The sequence below is a fragment of the Oryzias latipes genome, chromosome 20 (assembly GCF_002234675.1).
Source record: "Oryzias latipes chromosome 20, ASM223467v1".
NCBI lineage: Eukaryota > Metazoa > Chordata > Actinopteri > Beloniformes > Adrianichthyidae > Oryzias > Oryzias latipes.
Genome location: NC_019878.2, coordinates 10,244,539 through 10,257,812, shown reverse-complemented (window position 1 = coordinate 10,257,812; position 13,274 = coordinate 10,244,539). Strand labels below are relative to the sequence as shown.

The window sequence follows — 13,274 nt, the reverse complement described above, 5'->3', positions numbered from 1 at the left end:
GCAGACATGACTTCCAATGCCACTGAATCACTTGTTTTTATTGATGATGACTGTGTCCGAATTCCCACCGTAATCCCTACCCACTAAAAGACTATATAGTGTGGGACTATTTTAAAAGCAATTCGGACACCATACTCACTACTATTTTTTAAAAATAGCAAGTAAGATGCCATCGATTTCACGATGTGAAAATCTAATTGATGTGAGCGTTTTGCGATGATCGTTTATAAATCCACTGTGTTCTGAAAATATTAAATAACTAGTCACATGCATCCCAACGAGGGTTAACGGGATGCTGCAGGATTTTGGTACTGACTCCCTGACCTCTTCACGCATGGGTTCTGCATGTGATACATAAGTGCCCGCCGGATCTGGATCTAAAAGTATGGTAACAAATGTCTTCCTTTCTCTGCATTTTCCTCTTTTCACATCCGCTCAGATAACTATGCTTTATTTTGCCACATTAGACATCATGGTTTTCCAGCCCAAAAGTAATCTAAAAAACCACCAGACCCAAAAAAAAAAATGCACAAAAAAAATATGAATTAGTAGAGGAAGGTTCCACCCTCCGCAATTACTGCTGTTTTGGGGGTTTCGCCCCCTGAAATCATAATAATGTCTCTAAATTAAAAGGGACAGCAGTTGCCTTTGCAGCCACAATAGCCTGTAGGACTATCCTCCTCCAGTGGAAACCAGATAAACCTCCTTCATTTAAGGGGTCCCAAACAAACCAACTAAAATGATCCAGTGCCATTGGGCTCGGCGCCACCAGGGCCCTTGAGAAGCCCCAACTCCAGGCTTGGCTGTAGAGAGGATATTACAGCACTCTGGCCTGGGGAGTTTGTGTGTGTCTGTGTGTGTGTTGGTTCCCCTGCAGAAGGTTTGTCTTCACCGTCCTCTGCTGTCTTCCCAGTCTCCTGGAGGGATAACCGCCTCCCCTCCTTCCACTTACCAGGCTGGGAGGGAGGAGATATAAATGCTCGGACTTCCTTGGACCAGGGGCGGCTGAAATTCTTGGGTGGATTCTGTTCGTGTCAGCCTGCCCCTGTTGTCTGCCTCAGCTCATTTTGCCTGTTCGGCCTGGTGTTGCCCCTTTTATTACTTTTGGAGTTTTTTTCCCTGGTACTGAGCTTCTTTTATGTCTCTTTATGTTTAAGGTTCATAGCCAGGCTCTCTTAGTTGCTATTTACTAACCCCCCTTCATTTGTGTCCCTGTTTTGTTATCCCTGTTTCTTGGTGCAATACTTGTACTAAACGGCCTGGCTGCCATTTACTGCTGATCCCTCACGGGTTTGTTTGTTTTGTCTTTATGTTACAGATTCATCCCTTTTCACTGAGACAGCATGGATTAAAATGGATGTCGCAGTGCAGCTGGGGTGGCACCAATTCAGGCAACAAGATCAGAACTTCATATTGCCTTTTCTTGAAGGAGTTTTGAACTCTCGGTCTGGCTCGTCACTTGGGACCTGTCTGCCATGGGTGACCCCAGCAGTGGCATTAGCCCCAGACATCTTTGCTTCTAGGATCATCCCAAACCCCTCCACACCTTTAAATAATAATACTTTTACTGGGTTTTCAGCTGCCCCAGAGGGTTGGAGGCCCCAGGCACTTACCTACCTTTTACTAATGGTAAGTCCTCCCCTGTTGTAAGTACGGCTTAAATCAGTGTGTTGCGTTCAATCACACAGCCTCGAGAGCATCACAGAGGTCGGTGCAGCCATTGGAGGGATGCGCTGCAGGTGATTAGGTCATCAGTTTGCAAATTTAGAAGAAACGCATGCTATAGTTTAGAATTCAAGAACCCAGATGCAGAGTAAGGCTTGGGTGGAAAAAAACAAGTGGAAGACAGTTTAATGACAGAAACGAAGGATCCCCTCACAAAAAAAACTAAAGGGAAAGGCCAGGAAACCAAAAATCAAGGAGCAGCGTCTGCAACACGAACTGATAACAAAACATCACGAAAAACGCTCCAACACTGAGATAAAACAAGGAGACTGAAACAGGCAGACGGCTAACAGGGTGCAGCTGTGGATTCCAGCATGAAGCACAGGTGAGTGGGCGGAGCAGCAAGGAGAACCAAAAAACAAGCAGAGCGTGTCAGCCACGTGCAGAGAAAACACAATGAGAAGCTTCATATCCATGACTCATGAACTGTGAGATTGCAGTGAGATGGAACATTTCTGGGCTAAAATGAGGTAAGTAATATGAAAATAAAAGCAAGTTATATATGGTATAATTTTTCTCATTGGCATTGACTGTATTAGAGGAACTGGACTGAGTGATGCCTAGCCCCTGGTGTTCCAAACAGGAAGTACCTGCTGATAGCAGCCAATCTATTTGTCAGAATAATTGTTCTTGCTCTGATCTATTTTAACATGTTCTTGATAATCCTAATTTTTCAAAATATTTTTTCTGTAGTGCAAGTTATTCAAGCTGTAAACTGACCAGATGCCTCAATAAAAGTCCGTCTCATATGAAAGGCTCAAAAATTGGCATCCCGAGCTCGCTTTGAGTGGAACGATAATGCATACACGTCACATTAAATGTATTCTATATTTTAAATATCGAATAAGTTTGAGTAGAGTTTAATTTTTTGCTTGTAAAGGAGTTAACAAGAAGGGCATTTAAATAATCTTACCTTTATTGAGTTATTTTTTAATATAAATATTTCTTCATAGTTGCCATAATCAGATCAGACCAAAAGCAGAATATTCATCAAGTCAAAAAAGGTAGTTCTTATTGATCATCCTCTGAAAATATTTTTACAAAATCTAAAAAATTTAATCCACCTACGGTACTTTTTTGAAGATGTCTTTCGGAATATGAATCCTTATTGAGGTAGGATTAGCTATAAAGTCTTTTAACCATTTTATTCTAAAAGTTTCAACCATTGATTCAATATATATTGTCTTCATACCTCCCCAATTATATTCATTGTTAGGAATTTTAGTTAAGATTTTCTGATGTAATGGGTCTTATTTTTTCCAAATACTCTTGTAAATAATTGAGTAAATTTTTTGATATTCTTTGAGTTAATGTGAAGAGATTGGCAGCATTTTGAAATTCCTTCTGATTAAGACAAGTTTTTTCCGAAAATGATTAAATCTCTGATCAACCTATGATTTAATGATTTCTGCATTTGATCATTTTTTTTTTCCATAATGTTTATTTCTTCTCTTGCTTAATTTTATTTTATTTTTCATTTTATAAATGAGTTGTTCAACTAATTTCGTGGTGCAGTAACCAAATAAGTCCACAAGGTGGCAGCAGAGCACCCTCTCTTCGGACATATTGAGGGGAAAAAAGCCGAAGAAGTTTCCGTTGACAACATCTGCCAGCTGTAGGCACCGCCCTTCAGAGCTAGCTATCCCGAATGTTAGTTTTACTATCACACTGCTGTACACGAAGAGAAAACACCGGAAAAAAGGTATTTAGTAATTTTGCAAATAAAAACTCAATTTGATTTTTTTTTATCTGAAGACAGACGCTGCCGATAAAACATGTACGTTGTTCGCTCAATAACTTAGATACGTGTTATGTGTAAACTAGTATGTACCTTTAGCCATAATACTGACTAATTGTGTTGCAACAAAGTCAGCCTCGCATTTGTTGTTCTCTCTTAATAATCGATTCATGTTTTGCTAGTTTTTTGTTTATCGATGGTCACCGTAGCGAGTAAGGAGGTTTCCGTGTTTACAACGTTGTAATGTCAATGTAACCACGCTGGAGACTCAACATTATAGTACACGTTTGCTACCATTAAGTAACACATGATCAGGAAGCGGGATTTGGCGTGTTATAATCTTTCTTGCCTGGAGGAACACAGCTAATCTCTGCATCTCAGTTGAAATAAAAGGGAGAATGACAGTGATGGAGAAGATGAAGAATCCTAGGGTGATGAAAATAACACTTACAGATACTGAATGGAAACCATTTAGTAGGGACATTTTGAAGGAATTAGAGGGAAAAGTCGAGGCGATGATGAGGGGAAAGTTTAGAGGCTGTGCTGGCAGACAGATGTGATGATGAAGAGGCTCTTGGAGAGTTTTAGTCAGATTAAGTAACATGGTTCTTAGAGAGTGACCGAGGACATTTGAGTCACTGTTTTGAAGCAGAGAAGCAGCGACTTTCAGTGGAAATTTAAGAAAAGGCAGAGAAAGTAAAGTAAAGAAAGGAAGTGAGACTTTGTGAGCTTCTGTGAGGTTTTATGCCAGGAAAGAAAGCAGCAAAATCAGCATCTACATTGAAAATACAGACGGAGAAATGATGGCAAAGGAACAGGAACTGCACTAGTTTTTAATACAGAATAACCGGGACACCTGGATGGTAATATGATGAAGTGGTAGAGAATAGTAAACATTGTACAAAAGAGAAGCCAATGGTGACTTGTTTCACTCTGATAACTAGAAATAGTCTACATTCTTTAACAAATAAGATTTAGAAAAACTGATAAAATTAACCTAAATGACCAAAACAAAGACAGAAATTAATCTAAATCATTCCAATCAAACGGTCGACCGCTGGTCCACAGCCGCCCCTTAACAACAATTCGATTCATATCATCATGCTGTGGCGAGCCCTGAAAGGGTGACCAAACAAAAAAAACATGGCATATATTAAAGGTGTATTTGAATGAATATGGGGAGGAAAGGTGGGATTACTTGTGGTTTAAATTATTCAAAGCAGCAAACGCTTTTTTTTTTTTTTTCCTGTTCATCCATCTTCCGGTTCTCAGCTGTTGGGAGTTGGTACCACAAACCGCCATGGCTGTAGTTGAAGCCCCGAACTCCGGGGCCACAGACTGCGTGACCAAGGTGGCTCTAAGCATCTCATGTGACAATCTGCTCGACAAGGACGCCTTCTCCAAGTCCGACCCTATGTGTGTGGTTTTTATGAACACCTCGGGATCCTACTGGTCTGAAGTAAGAGACGACATCAGGGCCAAAAGCCTCTGAACCTTCCAGTTCTTCAAAATGAGACCTCCTTTGTCATTTATTAAATGTATTTTTTTTGATGGTAATAAATACTCGACTCTTAAAAATGTGTCCTAGATTGGCCGAACGGAGAAGATCCAGAACTGCCTCAATCCTACATTTTCCAAAAGCATCACCCTGGATTATTACTTCGAGATGGTGCAGAAGCTCCGCTTTGAGGTTTACGACATCGACTCGGAAGACTGCAGTTTGCAGACCGCCGACTTTCTAGGGCAACTGGAATGCACCCTGGGGCAGGTTAGACTGCTTTTGCTTTTAGAGGATCATGAGAGTTTTTTTAGTAGATAGCGATCCTATCAGTTCTGTCCAGCTGAGCCTCAGGCGTGTCTTTTCTTTCAGATTGTGTCGTCAAGGCAACTAAGGAGGCCGCTCTTAATGAGAGACAAGACGGCTGCTGGGAAAGGAAGCATCACTGTGAGTTCAAAGCCGTGTCCTCATGTCAAGCAACACGGCAAGTGTTCTATGGAGGGAAGCTTTACCTGCTAAATAGAAATAAACCCTTCGCTTTGATGTTTTCTAGATCTGTGCGGAGGAGAAAACAGACAACAGGGTGGTGGCATTTGAAATGGAAGGTAGAAAACTGGACAAAAAGGTTAGAAAAACAGCGTTTAAAAGGACAATATGATGGGTTTAATGTGTGCTGGAAGTTATTTAATTGCTAAGTTGATGTGTGTAAATTATAGAAATGTTTATATATATTTTTTAAATCAATTTTCAGTTTTAGTTACTGTGATCCTGGCTGTTGTTTCAGAGTTTGGTTTCAACTTCTTATTTTCAATTGTGATGCATTTGTTTTCATCTGTTTCTTATTTTCTTGCAGGATTTTTTTGGGAAGTCTGACCCGTTTCTGGAATTTTTCAAGCAGACCGAAACTGGATGGCAGCTGGCTCACAGGACAGAGGTACGGCGCCATGTCTGCTTTGAAGAGTTACTGGGTATTGTGCTTTAGTACAGTTATAATTAATAGCATTCTATCTTAATAGCATTCTATCTATTCTATCTTATCTGCTGCTTTTAGTAACAGCAGCAGATAGAATGTGATTTTAAATGAGTGTTTGGAGTCATTGATGGTTCAGTATAGCACTGCTGGTTGAGTAAATCGGCATAAGCTTCTTTTCCTCACCCATCAATCAATCCATCTGTTCTCTAAACCTGCTCAATCCACTCCGTGGTCACAGGGTTGCTGGAGCCTATCCCAGCTACACTAGGGCATCGTTCAGTCCAGTGACATACATCCACAGACTCACATTCACTTAGAGACAATTTCAAAATCCTTAACTAACCCATAAAAGAATTTCTGGACTAAAGAAACCAGAGTGTCCGGGAAAAACACAAGCAGAAAGAACCCAGCTGGGATTCGAACCTGTGTATTTTTGCTGTGAGGCGAGAGCACTGCACCACGATTTAGTGTACCCTTCCATTCCAAAAATTACCTATCTGTAGTAAGGAGACTCGGAGCTGCAACAATACTCATGTAAAGTAGTCATTTCTTAAATTAACGATTATGAAGGGATTTTTGTCCTGATGTTCAGATTATAATCTGGGTTTTCATAGTCATTTTTTTACCTTGTGATGGTTCAGGATTAGATGCCGACTCGTCTGTTTTAGGGTTTTTGTTAGTTCAAACAGTTTTGTTTTCAGACTAAACTTAAAAGAACATCAGCGTCTAAGTTTCCTCAAGTATTTTTCAGCACATTCTTCCCAAGGTTTTGCAGTTTTATTCATCTCTACTTGGTATGTTGGTCATTTAACTGTTAGCTGCTCTCATGTCCTAAAGTGGGGATTAATGAGCGAAATGAACGGCGATCCACTACTATGGCTGCTAAAAGGAAAACTTTTTGTAAATATATATTTTTTTGTTGTTCAGTTTGTGAAAAACACCCTAAACCCAGTCTGGAAGCCATTCCGGATCCCAATGCAGTCACTGTGTGGAGGAGATGTGGAAAAGTCCATAAAGGTAAGGAAACATGGAGCACATGCTGCCACACCTGTTGGAACAAAAAGTTTACAAATGTCTTTTAAGACAAAATGGTGTGAATGCTGGCCGATGTTCTTGCTGGGAACACTAAAAGTGACGATAGTTCCTTCTTTCCCCTCTCACATTTTTGAGTTTGTTAGTTTATGTGTGTCGTTTTCTGCTCCCATCCTCTAACCCTGTTGAAGGATCAGATGTTTTCCAGTCCACACCAAAAGTGAGTTGACTGCCGGCAAAGACCAAGCAAATGCAGTGTCTCTGAAAAAAACAGAAGTGAATAAAGGACAGGCCAAAGCCCTGGACACACCTCCATTTGTGTCTGAGGAAAACGCACAACTCTCAGGACACTGGCCCTTTGGTTAACCAACCAGAGTTTTTATGAACTATTTTGTCACCAGAGATTGTCAGGGTTGTGTCTGGAAGCTTTTAGGTGTGTTTACGAAAAAAAATATTATTAAAAGTGTCAAAAGTTGCTTTTATATCAGTTTATGGAAGAAAAGGCTTCAAATACTGTTGCTAAATCCCAAATAAACATGGGTTCATGTAACCAAAGGGCCAGTTTCACTCTAGTTAATCCATGAGCTTCTTTAGCTGTTGATCTTGTAGCTTTTAGCAGTTTTCTGTGTGCAGAGCGCCTCGTTTTCACCCTTCTCTCTCCACACACGGGTGTCATCCTACCTCAAACATGCAGCCTATCAGAGCTCGTCCCCACTAACCAGTTCGGATGGCTTGTGCGTGTTTCTGGTAGACGTTTCTCTGTGGAGAGGGCACACCTCCCCCCCATAGCATGCTTTTGCCTCAGCCACTGTGGCCTCAGCTGTCATTTCAACGTTTGGGTTTCAAGTGTTCATAAGTCAAAAATCAAGAGGAAGCTTTGATTTTTGCTGCTAATTCCGTGTGTCCCTGTCAGGTTGACTGCTACGACTACAACAACAGCGGCTCTCATGACTTCATCGGATCCTTTCAGGCCACGCTTTGCCAAATCCAGCAGGCCTCAGAAACGTTTGCAGTGAGTTTAAGGTTTATAGACGCAGATAAGCAGACGGTATGGTATATCTCATGATATCTGTGGCTTTTATGTCTATTTTATAGGCAGAGTTTGAGTGTATTAATGGAAAGAAGAAGGAAAAGAAGAAAGGATACAAAAACTCTGGGATCATCGTCATCAAACAGTGCAAGGTACTTCATGTGTGTATATATATATATACAAACACACACATACTAGCTTTGTTGAAAACAACCGCTGTGAAACTGCAAAGATAATCTAAAAATCTTACAATTACAAATGTTTTTCTTGGACGGACTACTTCAGGCATCTCAACTTTACAAAAACCGCTGACCCTGCATGGACAGTGTAGTTCAAGGTTTTATTTACTCACAAAAAAAGGTAAAAGCAGAAATATTTACATTAAAAACAAAACCCAAAAAACCAATTGTTTTAAATTTCCGTCTCCACTCTCCGACTTATAAAGTCTTTAACTCCAATAAAATGCTAACTGACTGTGAAGACAACTTTTATTTGACTCCTATTGGGTCATGGCAAAACCACTTGATGGTCTTTTAAAAAAATGTGTCCGCCATGTTTTTTCAGAGTTTTTTTTTTTTTTTGTAGCCAGCAGTGAAGTAGGCAAACAATTCATTCCAACATCATGGAAACTGGGCGGGACTCCTACAAGCTGTTTCTAGAACCAGAAACCTACAGAACTGTGCAACAATAACAGGAATGTTTCTGACTGTTCCTGTCATCACACAACAGTGTGACGGTTGTGTGGCACGCACTCAGTTCAGATGGTGTATTGACGTTCTCTGGTTTTGCAGATTGTGAAGGAGTACTCTTTTTTGGATTACATCATGGGGGGATGTCAGATTAACTTCACTGTAAGTAATGCAGACTCAAGTGAATCTATTCCCTTAGAAACGTGTTTTTGATGATGCCTTTTTCATATTGGCGACCTCCTTCTGTGGACAGATCGCTATTGATTTCACAAACTCCAATGGAAATCCTGCCTTACCCACGTCTCTGCACCACATCAACCCTCAAGGCTACAATGAGTACCTGGCAGCCATCTGGTCTGTCGGTAATGTCATCCAGGATTATGACAGGTACACCAGATTTCTGTGTTTGCTCTACAGAAATATGCTGAAAACATATTTCCAGTTGTTTTTTTTTCCCCCCTCAGTTTTTATGGAAATGTGATTTTTAGTTGACACTCACTTTCTTTGCACAGCGACAAGATGTTTCCTGCATTTGGTTTTGGTGCCAAGCTGCCTCCTACCTGGCAGGTAACGGCTTCAGCCGCCTTTTCTCATGGTTTTTGTCTGTTTCGTATCAAAGCTCATCCCTGGATCAGCATCACTTGCAGATTAACAGTTGCTTGTGATTGCAGGTCAGCCATGAATTTCCCATCAACTTCAATCCATCAAATCCCTTCTGTGCAGGTAATGCAGCCTGAGTCTGCTCTCTGGAATGGACACCAGACCGTTTTCTATGACACATCTGACTTTATCGACTTAAAAAAAAGTGTTTTATAATGTAATGATTTCCTAAAATCATCTAATCATCATCAAGCCAATGCGTTTGTCTCATGAGAACGGGCCATTCTTTGTGTATTTCACAGGTGTTGAAGGTGTGATCGCAGCCTACCAGCAGTGTTTGCCTCAGATCAGGCTTTACGGCCCCACAAACTTCTCCCCCATCATCAACCATGTGGCCCAATTTGGGAGACAAGCCTTGGAGCAGCAAACTGCATCTGTGAGCTGCCTCCACTTTTTTAATAGATTTTCAAAAGCCTTCAAAGAAGGACAGAAATGTTTCTTAAGTTTATTCCTCCTGATTATTGTTCTTATTATTACTTCAGCAATACTTTGTCCTGCTCATCATCACTGACGGAATCATCACAGACATGGACGAGACGCGTTCCGCCATCGTCCGCGCTTCCCGGCTCCCCATGTCCATCATCATCGTCGGAGTGGGAGGAGCCGACTTCAGCGCCATGGAGTTCCTGGACGGAGATGATGGACTTTTGCGTTCGGCCACCGGCGAGGCCGCCATGCGGGACATCGTGCAGTTTGTCCCGTTCAGGCAGTTCCAGAACGTAAGCCGCCGTGGTTCACGAGCCTCAGCAGACCTGCTCTGCTGGAAATATCGCCTTCATTTGAGTGTTGCACATCTAATTTCAGGCAGGCACTGCAGTCCTTGCACAAAGTGTACTGGCAGAGCTGCCTGACCAAGTGGCCTCCTTCTTCACTTTATTTGAACTGATCCCCCCCAGAGACCCCGGCCCTTCTTAGAAATGTAGGAATACCCCGGCAAATCGCACGTTGCCTTGTCTTCTGCTTGGGCTGTGTGAGGTTTTAGATCATTTCTTGTATTTGAGAACTGGACTGAGTGAGTGTGATGTCACCCATAGAAAGCTATTTGCTTCTGCCTCCGACCAAATGAAGTCGATTCAGTCGCCATTTTTGCACGATAGGGATGCCTTGATGGAGCCAGACGACATCAGTAAGCAGTGATTGGTTTGAAAATCTGTCAATCAAATGTGAGGTCACGTACTTTTATGAGTAAGTTTATAACCTAAATAACTTGCACTTGCAACAGAAAAAACAGAATGATCAAGAACATGTAGCAGAACAAGAATGTTTATTCTGATATATAGAATGACTGAGTAATGTTTATTTCTCTATTGAGGTCAATTGGATTTTGACTTTTTGGAACCAGGGGCTACTTCCTGTTTGGAATGTGAGAGGGAGGGGTCACCCAGTCCAGTTCTCATATACAGTCAATGGTTTAGATGCTGCAAAATAGTTCAATAAATTTGATTATTTTAATACATAACATGCAGCTTGAGCTCTAACTTCTGTTTAGTCTTATTGAGGTTTTAGAACGGCATGATGCTTCTGCAGTTTCTCCCAGGGGTGTCCAAATTACAGCTGTTGAGGCAACTGCTGCCAGAAGACAGTTATTTGGGTGTCGGCTCCACAAAATCTAAAATATATGTTGTGGTTTACCCCAAATTTTTAATTTAACCTCCACGTCATTAGATTTGGCAGTAAGTGAAGCTGCTATTTCTTGCAAGCCAGCAATAATCTAAGACGACGTGTGCAACAACAAGAACACTAAGCTGCAAAGTGACAGAACCAAACACACTGAAGTTTCCAAAAATGATTAGCAAATTTAGAATTTGACCAAGCACCGTGCATAACTACCTAAATAGAAAGTAGAGTTACCGTAGCAACAACAGGACAAAAACTTGAAGTTAAAAAATTGTAAAATAGTATTTAGTTAAATTAGGATAAAACCAGTAAAAAAAAAAAAAAGTTACACACTTTGCTGTTGTCCACACTGAATATTGTGTCATCTTAGTTGCAACACTTTAAAAAACATTAACCTTAAAGACCCAAACCCAATAAATATTGTATTTTTACATGTTCTTGTGGCATTTTTCCGATGATGGAGGACATATAAACACTTTAAGCTTAAAACTGTATTTCTGAGTATTTCTTTATTTAAATCAATGTGAATCAGGAGCTACTGCCGCTCTACAATTATGCCCGAGAATAAAACGACAGGGTTTTTTTTTTGGCTTAATCATTATTAATAGACCACTGGGAACGCTTTCAAAAATAGATCAAAAGATGATCGAAGCGGGTCTTTAAAGGGCACATTAAAAAGGAGCTGTAAAATCAGGTATATTAGGCTGAAATAATATCTCAAAATCCCCAAACCTCTGCTAAATGAGAGGAAATTGCAAAATAACTGAGGGTGTGGTACACCTGAGAGACTCAGTTGTCTATGACCCTCATCCAAAAACAGTTTGGACATCCCTGAGCTTCTCCTCTTTCTTTCCTTTTTTCAAGATCATCCCCTCTTGAATGTTTTCTGCAAAATAAAAAACACTTCTTTTTCTTTTTTTCTTTCTGCAGTGTCCTCAGGAAGCCCTTTCTCAGTGCGTGTTGGCAGAAGTTCCAGGTCAGGTGGCGGAATTCTTCCACAAAATGAACTTGAGGCCTCCTCACGGCGACTCGCCTCTCTCTGAAATGCCTCCATCAGCACCTCCTCCCACCGGGCTTTGAAAGCCCAGCCATCCATCTCCAAGCCCGCCTACTTCAACCTGAAATCTGTGTATGCTCCACCTATATCGCCATGTTAGCAAGTAGCATTAGCCTAAATGTAGGATTTGTAAACCTTGTTAATCCAAATATGAAGACATGTTGTGGAGGACTCTACCTAATTTCTACCAGATGTTTTTTCACAGATGTTCACTGTGAATATTACGTTTTATTTGATGTGACCCAAGTGCCAGAATGGTTCAAAGTACCATAGTTTTTTTTTTTTTTTACATTCTTGTTGATTTTTAGAAAACTATCTGAACCCTTCTAGAAATCTTATTGTTTTTATTATGTTTTTAAAGAACTGAAGCAGCTCGTAAAAGCCATTTCAAGCCAAATGCAAACACAGAAAAACCAGAGCACTTTTAGAGTTTTTCACAGAAATCTCTCCTGCAGCACTTGCATGCTATTAAACTCCTTTCTGTTGGTTTTAGTGATGGAAAGTACAGAAGATGTATTCAGGAACATGGTCGATGCTTTCCAAGTGTTTACAGAACTGGACTGTTAAATATTTAGAACCTAAGAGGAATTTACACTTACAAAATATTGTTTTTTGTTTGTTTTTCTAATTCAGCGTTTCATGTGATTAAGCTCAACTCTGGGTGCTGCCATACAAGCGTTCACTTTTCTGTATAAAGAACCCCTTAAAGTGGTTAAAAATATCATTATTTACACTATTTTGTACTGTAAATTATTTGTTTTCACTGTAGGAAAAATTCACTTTGTCTTAATAGAAGTATTATATGTACTTCACACTTACCTACATTTTACACATATGAACTAAACTATGCAAGATCATATATCCAACTGTAATTTTGGTTGAACTTTTTTTCCTATTTGCCATATGATGCCAATCTTTTTGTTTTGGCCCAGCTGCTTTTACGCCAACAATAAAAAAAAAAGTTTTCTTATAATTGAGATCTTTGTCAATTTATTTATTCATTTATTTTAACATTTATTGAGTTTATAACAAAATACAATGGCTTGTTATAAACTGCATGAAGACTCAAGACTCCAGTCATGTAATACGGAAGTTTCTTGCTAAGAATCATCAACAAACATGAACTAAAATAAAATATAAGTAGTGCAGAGAATAAAGAAAGATTCTAAAATGTTATATTTCTTAGTCTGCTCAAATAAAATGCACAAATCCTAAGTCTACTGTCTTCTTAAAGTCAGCTCCTATGAGCATATTG

General features: G+C 40.2%; 1 protein-coding gene across 3 annotated transcripts; it reads left to right on the top strand.

Annotated features, from left to right (window-relative positions):
* The first annotated feature begins 2,032 nt into the window (after nt 1-2,032).
* Nucleotides 2,033-12,996, top strand: LOC101169244 (copine-3). 3 transcript variants are annotated; one of them, XM_011488753.3, is made up of 17 exons: nt 2,033-2,195; nt 4,736-4,922; nt 5,052-5,231; nt 5,334-5,408; nt 5,515-5,586; nt 5,815-5,895; nt 6,862-6,951; nt 7,880-7,978; nt 8,062-8,148; nt 8,788-8,847; nt 8,939-9,072; nt 9,198-9,252; nt 9,357-9,408; nt 9,588-9,721; nt 9,828-10,064; nt 10,150-10,264; nt 11,893-12,996. In XM_011488753.3, the coding sequence occupies exons 1-16, from the start codon at nt 2,170-2,172 to the stop codon at nt 10,258-10,260; spliced, it is 1,680 nt and encodes a 559-aa protein (XP_011487055.1). In that variant the 5' UTR covers nt 2,033-2,169; the 3' UTR covers nt 10,261-10,264; nt 11,893-12,996. The 3 variants fall into 3 exon arrangements, with proteins under 3 accessions (XP_011487055.1, XP_004080981.1, XP_011487056.1); XM_004080933.4 differs by lacking the exon at nt 10,150-10,264; XM_011488754.3 differs by lacking the exons at nt 2,033-2,195; nt 10,150-10,264 and adding an exon at nt 3,300-3,427.
* Nucleotides 12,997-13,274: the final 278 nt, after the last annotated feature.